We start from the raw sequence: 14,704 nt of genomic DNA, 5'->3' as shown, positions 1-14,704 counted from the left end.
TTAGGTGAGGCTGGACTGAAAGCAGAGTGGCCCCAGGGATAGTGCATTGGATGGGGATAAAAGAAGATGTGAGTTCTTCTAGTCCTGCCTTTGCCACTAACAAATCACCTCACTGTGCCCCTGTTTCCTAGCCCAGCCTTTGTCTAGCAGGTCTATTTAAAAGCTGTTACTTACTCACTCTTTGTATGGTGCTAAGTACCCTGGGCCCCTGGCACTACTGTACTAGCTCTTGCCAGTATTTCCATGGCCCTTATTACCATTGTATCTGAGTGTCTCACAGTCATGGGCAGAGGGTATCATAGGCCGGGGGAGGCTATACCTCCCCAAACAGCTTGGCATAACCCTGCCCATGCTCTGCCTCCAGGTCCCCTCCTGCAGTTCCTGCTCTTCCCTGGCCCAGGCTCGCTGGGGCTGGGGCGGGCTGGCCTGCCACCAGGACTCGGGGCAGTTGGCGCTGGGGCCATGCCACCTGCCTGGTGCTTGGGGCGCTGGGACTGCGTCACCAGGTGCTCTGGGGCTGGAGGCGCTCGGGTGGCCTGGGGCTGGGGCCCATGGTAGAGGTGCTCTGGGCTCCTGCGGGATAGGAGGGACAGAAGGGAAGGAGGAGGGGCTGGGACTCAAGCAGAAGGGGAGGGGTTGGGGACTAGCCTTCCCCAAAGGCCAGTTCACCGGCTGCCCATGTTCACAGTGATTAATGTGTTTAGCCTCACCACACCCATGTGAGATAGAGAAGTGCTGTTATCCCCATTTTCCAGATGGAGAACTGAGGTACAAGAAGATTAAGGGTATGTCTACACTACAGGATTAATCCGAATTTAGATAATTCGAATTTGGGAAACAGGTTGTATAAATTCGATTGTGCGCGGCCACACTAAGCACCTTAATTCGGTTTTAAACCACATTAATTCGGTGGTGTGCGGCCACACTACCCCATTAACTTAAATACAGTAATTCGGTGGTGTGCGTCCACACTAACCCTAATTCGAATTAACAAAATCGATTTAGGCTCTACTCCGTTCGTCGAGGTGGAGTACAGAAATCGATTTAAAGGGCCCTTTAATTCGAATTAACTGGCTCTGTAGTGTGGACGGGTGAAGGGTTAATTCGGATTAAGGCAGCTAAATCCGAATTAAAGTCCTAGTGTAGACCAGGCCTAAGTGAATTGCCTAGTGTCACACAGGAAATTTTTGACAGAGCAGGAAATTGAACCTGGGTCTCTAAAGTCCAAGACAAGCACCCTAACCATTGGACAATCCTTATTCTCCAATAAATAATTAATAGTAATAAAGATAAAGCTCCTCATTTGTAACATCCCAGGGCAGTAGCCCTGTTCTCTTGAACGATCTACAGTATTGCACTATGTGCACCTACAGCTCTTTTTAAGTAAAAATAATATTTCTGGTTTAAAAAAAATTAAAGCATATCTAAAACCATTCTTATTAACAAATTAAAGAAAACCCTTTCAGTACCAAACACAACTATTCCTCACAGTTATATTGGCGCCAGTATCTATTTACCATCATTTTTTGTAATCCACCAAAATCAAAACCAAAAGAAGAGATGATGAAATAATTGCGATCATAGAAGAAAGCATGTTAGTGTGGCAAAGTATAATGGCAACTGGGATGTTAAAGTACAAAATATTTATTCTACTGCTGACAGAGCAGGGCTTCTTGGAAATCTCTCATTAGGACTGTGAGTGGAGAACGAAGGCACAAAGCTTTAAGGGTTGGATCCTTTTCAAACCATCTTGCATTTCTACAGTTATTTTATTTGTTTGATATCTAAAATGATTCTGGCTAAATAGTGCACCAAATCTTTAGTTTAACTTTTTTTTTTTAATACTTAGTTTTCTAATCTGTTCAGATTGCCCAAACAAACTCCTGCCTTCTTTGAAGAGAATTCCAGTCCCATTTCTAGAGTCTGATCAATGGCTCCTCATTAATCTCTGTCTCCCTGAGAACAGTCAAAGGAAATGAAGGGAACAGAGTAGAGGAGGAGGGTAGTCTCCAGTGACTATTCAAGTTATCAGGGTCCATCAACAGGTGACTGTCTCTCATAGTCAAGAACAGTAAATATGGCCTGTGGCTAAGGGAGTGACCTCACAACTTACTTCAAAAGTCTTGAAGAGAATCAAGCTTGAATCACATGTTCAGGAACCACATACCTGTAGAACACGGCAGTTACTTTTTGACTGGACAGCATCACATATTTCAAATCTAGCAAAACTTAGTTTAATAATGACAAAAAAGGCATATAGGCCCTGCAATATCCTCACTCAGTTTCCTCACCAGTTCTTACTTTCTTTGTTTTTATGTAGTTCTTACTCAGGCAGCCCTTCCATTGAAGTCCCAGAAGGATTTGGAAAGGCAGCAAGAGATGCAGCACAACCAGATGAATGAAGCGAAACAACTCATCAAAGTGGGATGGGGATGGTGAAACACATGGTAAAAGGATCCCCTTATGAAGCCACATGCAAATTCACATTGCAACTTTTCCACACCAGGCTGATGAGCAGCTAAGTAGCCACAAAAAGAAAAGGCAACACCAAGGGCTGTAACTCCTACTTCTGTGGAGGAGTTAACATACTAATTGATGTGACGTGCTCTGCAAGCCATGTCTCTGTTTAGTGACTGGCTTGCTAGAGTCTTGTTAAAAATGATGAAGTATAGCCAACTGCTGGCAGACTGCATGTCAATTGGAGTTCCCTCCATGGAGGATGTCAAACTACTGAGGCCTACAAATAAATATAGCTTAAGAACTTCCTTGTACTTAAGACTGAACTGTGAATGTGTGGAACTGAAGTGTCAGAATGGAGAAGGCTTACCTGGGAAATGATGCTGCTGAGAATAGCACAGGATGAGCAATTTGACTCAGCTAATATACCCTTGAACTAGATGATTACCAAGGTGCAACAGAATCAAGAGCCCAATCCTAAGGACTTTGTTTTCAGGCAAAAGGCAGCCAGCAAAAATAACTGGAACTATGGCCTACTAGGTAATGGTTTCAGTTGCTGCCTCAAACCAGAAGCAGTGACAAATATCAAGCAGAAGGGGTATGTGTTTATGAAAGCTAGTGATCACAGTAGGGCTGTGTGGTCACTGGCTTTTGATTCACATGAATTAAAAAGCTGAAAGTAAAATGTATTTGAAACCATCACATTTTATAGCTAACAATACATCTATTCGTTTTTTCCATACTCCAGGAGCAGATACTTTTAGTCAGAATGATAAGAATACACAGCAAAACAAGAAAGGGCAGAAGTAAAGCCTCCATGAGAGAACACACAGTATGTGTCTCTTCTGACAGGCTGCACTCATCTCTCTGAGACAAGAGGAGCTGTCCCTCCAATTCCTGGTGGAGGCATATTGAGAGGCCAGCATGGAGACTCTTGATGTGGTCATTCTATTGTGTTGTACCTGTTCTATAAATTGAGATCTTGTGTCTCCAGGATGCTCAGTCCATCTGCCTCAATAAGCACCACATTCACTCACACACAATAGTTTTCTTTACAGTTAGAAAGTGCAGATCCTTTTAAAGACAGAGCACAGTAAGCAAACATGAAAATTGATTTAACTCCCTGCAATGCTAATTTGGGACTAGAGTGAGTCTTTAGATACAATGCTGAGTAAGTGGCAGCTCATAACTGCTCCAATCCAGGAACAGCCCCAGGAAGAAATTGTGACTCAGAGATTCACAATTCTTTACTTTGAAGGGGAGAGAAGGGAATAGTTGCTATATAATACAGCCCTGGAAAGGGTTCCACTCACACCTGGCCAGCACCTCAGAGCCAGGGCCCCTCCTACTTCCTTCTCCCCACCCACTTGCTCACAACCCAGAGACCAGCAGTTGTTCTCCATTCTACAGACTGGAACCCATGTAGGCTGAGCAAGAATTTGAGTGTTTAAACCCCATTATTCCCTTGCTTGACTGAGAAATGCATGGGCACAATCTCACCATTTGAGTGAAAGAATTAATGTTGCCTGCAACAAGCTGATAATTTGTCTTAGATCTATGTTTTGCCATTATATAATAGTTTGGAAGAAATCAAATAGGATTTTTATATAAAGAGTGTGGGAATTATGTTCAAAATAGTTAATAGCCCCCAGGCCTTTTAATAACATATGTTTTACAGCACTCAAAAGTGTGCTAGGAAGCTCACATTACAAATAAGAAGGCAGGGTCCCTATGCCAGAGAGCTTCCAACCTAATTTCAGACATAAAACAATGAAAAACTCAACAAAATAATTCTATGGGGCTGAAGGAAAGGGGTTACAACAATAGGATTATGAGGTTACTCAGTAAAGGCTTGTGCACAGCATGGATGAATACAGAACTCCTTGGGGTTTGAGTATTTTGGACACATTGGGGTTTGTTGGAGTTGTACACATTATCCTGCAACTCCGAAATACGCAATGCAACTAAGGCTGAGGGATGCAAAAGGGGCTGTAAACCACCTTTGTGCTCTCCTAGTCCTGCTTCAGTTGGGCATTGGGCCAGACCATCAGCATATGTTACATCACCTGTCAAGAACCCCAAGCAGTTGTTACAGCTGCCAGGGATTGCCAGGACACAGAGAAGCCTTGATCACAACTCTGCTTCTTATTCATGTGTGCCTCCTACTTTGGCAATCAGAAGGAGCGGTGGTGCCCTAAGGGCCTTTTTGGAGGAGGATTTTACCTACATGGTGTTATCTTCCCATGGGTTATATATGTTGGGTGAAGGTGACCCCATTAAGGCCTCCCCCATTGATTTAACTGGAAGTTATGTAGGTAGAGGTTTTGCAGGATCAGGTCTACGACTTAGCTCTGTGCACACTGAGCAGCCAAACCATGTTGGAGGCCAGTTTTAAGAGTTTCTTTGAATTGGTTTGAAACTCAGGCCCAGATTCTCCTGTGTTAAGGCTGCTTTGTGCCACACTGTCATTGCAAAGTAGCTCTAAAACCAACAGGTAAAAGCCTGGCCCAACTGAAGTCAATGATACTAAACCAGTTTCTTTGGAACTACATCTTTACTGAGTTTAAACGTGGCTCCTAAATTTGAGTTGAAGATGGAGCACTTGATGAACTTGACACTGATGAATAAAGGCTTGAAGTGTTTCCCCATAGCCCTAATTAGTCTTATTTTGTATTGCTCCTGTCTAGTTTGAGGAAATGGAGACAGGTATAAATAAACCATATTTGTCCTCAGAAACAAGGAGCAAGAAATGAAACAATAAAAGAAAAAAATCCATGGAATATTTGTTTTTTCCAAACAATAGTATAAATCCCTGGGAACTTTTATGTTGTCATTTTTCAGGGTATTTAAACAGATCATGTAATTTTCCTGCTAGCTTACAAACAATAAAACAAAAATGTATGGTGAAATCCTGTCTCCCACGGAAGTCAGTGGGAGTTCTGTCATTGATTTCAATGGGTCTAGGATTTCACCCCTAGACATTTACACATACACTAGATACCTGATATCTAGTTATTGTCTTTCTAAAATCTGTTGCTGCTAGAGGTCTGAAAACATTCTGGAAGAGTCTATTTTAAATCAAGCACTATATCTACCATGTCTGAGCCCTTCAAAAAGCTATTATGAGCCTATTTGTTTTAATTATATACACATCTATTTATCAGCGAAAATACTTTGTAGTAGATTTATTCTGATTAGGACCTGACATTTTATTAATATCTAAAAAGTTCTTGAAATAAGTTTACATATTGTAAAGCAGCCGAATTATTGTGTGTTTCAGAGTAAAAAATGAATTATTTGAGGAGAAATGGATCAAGTGATAAGAAATGGATTAAAAAAAATGATATAAATAGAGCTGATGGAAAAATCTGTTTTCATAAAAATGTAAAATTTCCATGAAATTTTTTTATCTAAAGTTTGAAACTCAAAAATTTTCAACCGTCTTTTGATATAATTTTTCTAATAGCAATATGTATGCTAGCTGTAACTCAGATCCTATACGGCCTCAACTAGTCTGCTCCCTTTTCTGGGATATCTGGCACCCTTTGTTTTAATACTATGTAAGAAAATAACTTGCACTGTCAGCAATTCTATTTATTTTTAATTTACAAAACTGACAGAACTTGTGCTAAAAAAAGGGTGATGGGAGTAGTATTTGCAGTTATACATTTTCATGTATTTATAAAATGTTAATGAAATGATATTCATTTATTAGTAAAATAATTAAAATACATAATCATCTGAATGCCTTAAATGTGTATCATCTTTCCTCTCAAACACTCCCAAAGTCCTGTACAAACTATAAGCAATATTCTGGCTTTGTGTAAGTATGTGTTGCCATAGATGACTTTAGCTGAAGCCAGAATATGGTCCTATACTATTCATTTAGGAAAAACTTCCCCCACCTCTGAACTTGAATATACCTTCTGCTAATCTAGTCAATGAAAGATGAACATTCCATAGCTAAATATATAACCCTGCCTCTGGATATCCTACTCAATGAGACAATACAGTAAATTCCATAAGCGCTCAGTTCTCTGACTCCTATTGAAATCAACAGTAGTTGTGGTGCACTTTACACTTCATGGGATTGGGACTTAAGAGAAGTTTCCAGACAGAATATTCTTTTACAAACAGAAAGCTGTCTCCTTTGTAGTTCTTGGTCATATAAAGAAAGTGCCTCTTGAATTTGTAAAACAGTGCAAGAGACATGGGGCAATTACCAAAAGCAAAACATTTTCACTTGATAAGTAAACTGGGCTGTTTTTTTCTGCCAAATCAGCAACGTCTGACAACAAAAGAGACACACCAACCCCAGGAGACAGCCTGTCTGTCAAGTACTTTTCTAGGGGCTTGCTTAATTTGATTTAGCATGCACATAACAAAACTACCATGTGTCACAATTTAATATGCCACATAGCATGCTGCAGCACTGACATTTTCAGACTCATGAAATCCCATATGTAAATTTTTGCATTTAAGGAAAGTCATTGTCTCCACCTCCCTGGTTATCACAACAATCACTTGAATGGGCAATAAGCCCAGGTCTTGTCTTGAGTGTTTTGATAAGCTGTTGATAAACGAATGGGGCAGTGAGCTTGTATATAAACCACAAGGCTTGTGTGTCTGAACACCAGCGAGGGACTTTACAACTCCATATTTAGCAACTCAGGAGTCACACAAAGATGTTTCCTGCAGCACAGATGCTCTTTGCGCTGAGTAGCTTCCTAAGATTGACAATGGGTTTTGACATTGGATTATCCACTAAGTGTGTAGCAATACCTATGGAGATGGGCATGTGCCACAGCATTGGTTATTCTGAAATGAGGCTTCCCAACCTGATGGGACACACAAGTATGGCAGAGGTTATTCCAAAATCTGCTGAATGGCACCACTTTGTGGAAACTGGCTGCCACCCTCATGCAAGGACATTCTTGTGCTCTCTGTTTGCGCCAGTCTGTTTAGATACGTAAGTACCACGTCATGTTCTAAAATCCTGCCTTGTGTACCTGAATAGATATCAATCTGAACGCATGTTGTTAATCTTAAAATGAAGATAATTCTCAGCCAAATTGTTTCTCTTTTGCTGAAGCATTATTTATTAACTTTTCTTTTGCCTGCCTGTTCCAGGAAAAAATTCCACACAAGTGTTCTACTTAAACGTGGTCAAGATGTAAAAAAAAAAAGAGAGAGCTGTGATCAAACAATGTTGGGTTTTATTTTGTTTGATTGCTGTGTTATTCATTTTAATAATTTAGGGTCCAATCCAACTACTGCTGAAATCACTTATTGGACATAGAAGTAGGCCCTTATTGAGTGCCTATCAAAAATGACATACAGGCATTTTTCTTTAAACAATGCATGAATTCTAAAAGCCAGCCCAGGGCCCAGATACAGAACCTTCAGCAGCACCCTCTGTCTGTGTAGAATTGCATCATTGATGAAGACTGAGGATGTTAAACACTGACATGTAAGAAAGACTTGCACAACTCTGTACAGAATTTACTGTAAGAATAATCACGATTGTCACTGACTTCCAATAAATTTAGCTGATTGGACCTGATTTTTATTTTTTCACAGCTTCATCCATCCTTGTAGGAGTATGTGTGTCGCTGTTCGTGACAGCTGTGCTCCTCTGCTCCTCTGCCATGGACTGTCTTGGCCTGACAGTTTGGACTGTGATCGTTTCCCTGCTGATGAGGACATGTGTCTGGCATCTCTTAGCAAAGAATACAAACATATTCATAAAGGTAGATGGAGTAGATGGGTGGGAGTGGCTGTGAGCTCGTTTAAAATCAAGTGTACAGAATCAATCAAATACAACTTGAGGAACAAATTTCGAAAACAGTCTCTTGTAAATAGTCATTTCCATGGGTGCACATTTATTCAGTTTGTGCATGCATGCAGATCCATTTTGCACACGATCCTGTGAAGTGCTGAACACCTTCAGTGTAAACTGGGCCAGATTTTAATTGGTATAATCAGTATAACTCCACTGAAGTCAAGGAAGGATGGTCAGAAGGCAGGAGGAAGGCTAATACAATCATGCATATATGCAGCATAATCAACACTGTATCAATAGAGGTCAATGTATTTTATTTATTTACTGATAGGCGTGTCTATGGCCCTCATCACCATGTATTTGAGTACTTCATATACACAATAAATTTGTCCTCACAACAGCTCTGTGAGGTAGGGAAGGATTCTCATTTTAGTTCTGGGAAACTGAGGCACAGAGAGATGAATGCCCAGATTTTAGCACCCAGCAGCTCCTCTTAAAGTCACCTTTGGGAATCTGGCCATAAGTGACTTGCCCAAGCTCAGACAGGAAGCCTGTGGCAGAACCAATACCATTTCCTGAGCCCTAGTCCAATGCCTTAACCACAAGATCTTCCTTCTAATGAATTTAGCATAGCATCACCAATAGATTTGCTCCAATACACATACCATAAATGGTACAAATTGATACCCTTGTCACTCTTAGCAAGGACTGAAAGGGCATGGAAAATGAAACCCCTTTTCATCCATAGAAGGGGGCCCATTTTCAGAGTACTGTCTGGAAGCTTGCCTACGTCACACCTGTTCTGTGATTAAGTGGAGAACATCACCAGGGCCGGCTTTAGGAAGTGCGGGGCCCGACTTGACTACCTGGTGGCGGCGGGTCCTTCACTCGCTCTGGGTCTTCCGTGGCACTGAAGGACCCGCCGCCGAAATGCCACTGAAGACCCGGAGCGACTGAAGGACCCGCCACCGAAGTGCCGCTGAAGACCCGGACCGCCGTCAGGTGAGTAAAAATTAAAAAGTTAGGCGCTCTTCTTTAGGGCGTGGGGCCCTCTTAGGCGCGGGGCCTGATTCGGGGGAATTGGGGGAATCAGCCTGAAGCCGGCCCTGAACATCACTCTTCAGGCCTGTCATTCTAGCACTTTTCATTGGCACTAAATTCATACAAAGGACAAAACATAACGAGACTTTAATATTCTTACCAGAATTGCCAAAGCCTATATGCCAGACCTGCCCAGCAGTGGAGGAATTCTTTACACAGAAAAGAGTACTAGATGTTTTCTGTGCCAACAACTTTGGTAAGTTCTTGTTAGTATATGTATGATTAAAGACACTATTATTTTGATTCCTGAATAGTGGACATACTTTGTCACTTCAGATGTATTCAAAAACTATCTCTAATATAATTGGTAGTTTGTGAGGGGACATCAAGTGCTAAATCCTGATCCCACTAAAGTCAATGAGAGTTTGGTCACCGATTTCAGGGTGTGTGTGTCAGGATTTAACCCCAAATGAATATTTTCTGGAATTTTTTCTCCTATAAACCATATACAAATAGGTCCCATGCTGATTTCTTTTGAATGATGAGGTTGCCTTATTGTCTATTTTATAACCAAGTGGATTTTTTATTCTAGTCTAGTTTGCTGTACTTTACTGCAGTGTACTTTATGGATAACATCTGTGGCAAAGGAGTGAAGTGGCTTTTTTTGGCAGTTAAAACCAAAAGAAAGCTGAGGCACTTGGCTGTTTGACATTAAGAGGAAAGTTCCTTACTGAGTGTGTACATGTGCATTATTCCTGTTAACCACACAAAGCAAGATTCAGTAAACAGTAACATTAAAAAAAATCTTACCTGATGAGGGTTGAAAGTTCTGGCTGCTGCCTCATTGGGGTTCCACTGACAATACTTTGAGATTACAGCTAGAAGCCTCTTCCAGAACCCACAGAAGTCAATGCTAAGACTTGTATTGACTTCAGTTGACTTTGGATCAGGCCTTAGGAGAACGTGCGTGGAAATGCAATAATGCAGTTGGATGTGGGGAAAGAGCTGGATGGGAAGCTTTATTGAGAAAGGGAAGAACTAAAGAAGGTGGAGCAAAGAGCAGGCAGCAGTAGCCAGATATTTTGCTGGTTGATTCTGCTGAAAAATGGACAAAGTCACAATTTCAATAAGACCATCTGGGATACTGGGCTGCCCTACAAAGCTGGAATACCAGTTTGTTGGAACATCTGGTCACCCTAGTAGTTGGACACATGCAGTGTCACTAAAGATATATGACAGTGATCTTTGTGAGCTTACATTTTCCTGATTGTGTGATTCACTGAAAAACTTCTCTTATTTATGTCCCTCTTTAAAAAAATACTGCCATAATCAATGGCAATGACCCAAAACAAAGGTATGGCCTAATACTTATACTGTAGAATACACTATGGATCCCTCCACTGCTCATTAGGCAGTATTCCTTGCTACATTTAAATAGTTAAAGCAACTTATGTGTTTTTTCCCCCCAGCGGTGAAGGTAAAGCTGTCCAAAAAGAGAACAGTTTCTGGTGATCAGGAGTATAATATTGAATGCCAGGTGGAATTCATCAACCAGGGTTTGCTCTTGCCTTATGATACTCGGAATATGATACAACAGTGGTTGCTTATGAATGAAAATTGTACTCAGAGGATGACCCAAACCTACCGCCCCATGGTGTATCTCATTGTGGGGAATATTGAGGAGGGTATCGTTTTAGTAAACCAAATTTACCGCTGGCAGAGGAGGGACTCTCAGCTGACTTTGGCCACACGGAAGTGGAAACACCATAAATGTTTATAAATATTTATCTTGTGGTCCCTGATACATGTAAAAGGTGACTACACTCCTCATACCAATGCAATCTTGTAAATACAAATGTATTATAAATGCAATGTAAAGTCTTAATGTAATTTTTTTTAAATATGTTATAATAGGTTGAATTCAACCTGGGTGTAAGTGGACATAAGTTCTGTGTGGTAAATGGTCCAGCCACTTTGGCCCAGCATGTATAAATGTGTATCCTCAGATTGTTGTGAAAAATCTTGCATAAAATGTATAACACTGTCATAAAACACTTTCTTATGCAAATCATAACAATGAATGCTTCTAATGCTGTTTGAGGTGCTCAGCACCTCTGAAAATCTGTCTGTCTACAGTTTCTTAAGTTTTCTGTATTGCTCATCACTGTAATATCTCAGTATTGACTTTTACATGCTTAACTGTGATTTTAGGTGCTGAATTTTAGGCACCTGCTTTGATAAAATTTGGCCTAGATCTGCACTAATAATCTACTTAATTGCTTACATTGATGGAGTGTTTTAAAAGAAGGTGGCCCTCTACTGGACATTTCTATATGGATAAAATGGTTTCCTTTTCTGTCAAATAGACATCAGTTTGAGTGCCTCAGGGCCAAAGGGCCTCAGCCTCAGAAGGACATGGTTGGATGGCAAGTTTTACTTTATAATGGGTAGCACTTACAATACCATAGTATTAATATTTTAAAGCATAAGACGAGTACAGTTTTTGAAAAAGTAATTTCTTTATCGTGTGTGATCATTTTGAAAGTGTACACTCCTACTGGAATCTGAATCAGAACTCTACTGAATGCATCTAGTCTGTTTTCATTTTATTAATTAAAATAAAACATTTGTTACTTTAAAAAATCAACACAGGTACTCTGCCAGCTGTCTCTGGGAATTACACAGGACTAAGACAACTGCAAAAGGCACTGCTAATATTCAAGAAATGTAAAACATTGTACTGGCCAAATGATTGTAATTAGCATCATCAGTTGTAGTATGCCTGTGCTAATCTTAAAAAACAGTAGTGATGGATGGGGCTCAGCTTAATTTCAAACAGATAAGAACTAATTTCATAAATATGTATAATCAGCACAAAAACATGTAATAGCTACTGCATAAATTATCAGCTACACCAGTAATATGCTACCTCTTGTGTTTGTATATTTAAAAAGTTTTAAAAAGAATCTGGAATTTTAAAGCAAGGTCCTGTCTAAGGTCCCAACTACATCTGCTAGCACATGATTCTCTACCATGCTCCAGGGCATCCTTATTAAAACTAAGCAAATAGTTTTTTAGTGATTCATTAATCTCCCTCTTGTTCACTTACATACAAAAAATTAAAAATCTAGCTTACACTTAGCTAATATATACAACCTTGTGTTCCTATCATTGTTATCCCTGGCTTCTCTCCTCCCACCATTATGTCCTATATTCACCTGTCACATATTGTCCTTAGTTAGACCCCAATCCTTTAATAAACTCTTTGATTGAGTCTACCCTTGCAGAGCTCATTGGGGACTGTAAGCTCTCTGGGGCAGGGACTGTCTTCTGTCCCATATTGTTCAATTCCCAGCACTATGGAGTCCCACTCTTTGCCCAAGGCCAATAGTAACAACATGGCTTCTTCTTACCAGTGAGGACAAGAAAATACGGGACTGAATCAGATCTTAATAAATAACCCACTTCCTTCCCTGACGAACCGAGGGACGCACCCCACCCATGTACTTATTCTCTACACCAATATCGACTTGGACTCTTAATATATTCCATGGGTGGCGTACCCGAGCCCACCTATCCACTGATGCTTTAAAAACTCCCACACCCCAATCTGGATCTATGCTGGTTATGTGATATGTATGTACCTCGTGAACCTTGTAACCGATACTCGCAATCCCCCATAACCCAAGCCCGACCCCAGATGTACAGTACCTTCCCTCTTGTGTAAATTTGATTTCAAACATTAACTTTAATAAAATATTTTTAGAGCTGTTTGCCCATCCATACTGGCAAAAAAAAAGTTGTATTTAAACTGTTATAACAGTATCCCCTATTCATAACAGAGAGTTGTGTACAAGCATGTTTATTCAAGTAGTGCAGATAGGCCCCAATATGAATCTTTTCTAGTAATTAAAATCCATATGGCATAGAAGTTTCTGTATATATTGTGGAACTCTTGTTATGAATTGAGTAGTGTTGTTACTGGGAAAAATCCCATCCTTAGGTAGGTGTCCACAATTCCCATTGACATTAATTAAATGTAAATCATTTGCCAGGGGATGTTGTGAAGGCCAAGACTATAACAGGGTTCAAAAAAGAATGAGATAAATTCATGGAGGGTAGGTCCATCAGTGGCTATTAGCCAGGATGGGCAGGGATGGTATCCCTAGCCTCTTTTTGCCAGAAGCTGGGAATGGGCAACAGGGAATGGATCACTTGATGATTACCTGTTCTGTTCATTCCCTTTGGGGCACTTGGCATGGCCACTGCCAGAAGACAGGATACTTGGCTAGATGGACCTTCGGTCTGACCCAGTATGGTCATTCTTATGTTGTTATATACATGCATCTGAACCAGAGCTAGCCCATAGTTTGATATTATGGACTGGAAAACTAATACAGAAATATCCAGAAGCTGAAACTTGGAAGCTGTGTTGTATAATGAAGCAACTGGTTAAAAAAGCATGTCGTTCAAAAGCTCAGGTCATGCTGTCCTGTGGCTTGTTTGTCAATCTCTGGTGATACAATGGTAAATATTTAAAGAACTCTGTCAGTGCTTATACAAGTACCAACTCCCCCATAAAGGTCGCATAAAAAGGCTCTGTTCAATGTAACAGTCACACCCAGCAGTTGGTGACCCATTTTAGAAGCACAATAGCTCTCAGAATGGTCAGCAACATCACTAACCTGGTTTTGATCATACTAAAAGGTACATTTTGAGTATGATCCACAGGGAATTAGATTCGTGGTTCTTTATAAAAAATAAAATGGGTTATTTCCTTAGTTTAGTTTTATTTACCTTTATATTGGGGGATTTAGTCAGGGTTTAGGTTGAAGGGTTTTGTTGGATTATGGCAAAAGTTTAATAAAATACTCCTGTTTTAAACTGTCCCTGTCTGGGAGTGTAACAAAGACTGGCCCAGAAAACACATTCAAAACAATCCCTGACAAAGGAGCTGATACCAGTTTGCACTAATGATATGTTTACGCTACAGCAGCACAGCTGCAGCGTGGCAACTGTGCCACTGTAGTGCTGTAGCGTAGACACTTGCTACAGCGATGGAAGGGATTTTACCTTGAGAGGGGGTAGCTAGGTCCAAGCAAGAATACTTCTATTGTCTTACCAGTGTCTATACTGGGGTTTAGATCAGCGGACTGTCTCTGAGGGTGTGAATTTTTCACACCCCTGAGCGACATAGCTAGGTTTCAGGTGTAGATCAGGCCTAAGTTTATTTACACAGCTCTGGTAGTGTAAAGGGGCCTCAGAATGGATATAACTTACATATTTACCCACCATAAAACCTCTTTACACATGAGAGAGGTGTAAAGTGGCCTTAGTGTAATGAAAACCAGGCCCTTTAAGTTTCCTCAGTGAGGTTCACACACACACTGCCCTGCCCCTCACACATACACACAGTGTCCTGCC

At 40.7% G+C, this 14,704-nt stretch overlaps 1 protein-coding gene across 1 annotated transcript; it reads left to right on the top strand.

The window, feature by feature from the left end:
- Positions 1-7,142: 7,142 nt before the first annotated feature.
- LOC112107609 (secreted frizzled-related protein 2-like) lies at positions 7,143-11,060 on the top strand. The gene is made up of 4 exons (XM_024201387.1): positions 7,143-7,426; positions 8,038-8,207; positions 9,444-9,536; positions 10,750-11,060. Exons 1-4 carry the CDS (start codon positions 7,143-7,145, stop codon positions 11,058-11,060), a joined length of 858 nt encoding a protein of 285 aa, XP_024057155.1.
- The last annotated feature ends 3,644 nt before the right edge of the window (positions 11,061-14,704 follow it).

Source organism: Terrapene carolina, unplaced genomic scaffold (genome assembly GCF_002925995.2).
Source record: "Terrapene carolina triunguis isolate 2854851 unplaced genomic scaffold, T_m_triunguis-2.0 Scaffold68, whole genome shotgun sequence".
NCBI lineage: Eukaryota > Metazoa > Chordata > Testudines > Emydidae > Terrapene > Terrapene triunguis.
The sequence above is the reverse complement of the archived record's forward strand: the minus strand, read 5'-3'. Positions and strand labels throughout refer to the sequence as shown.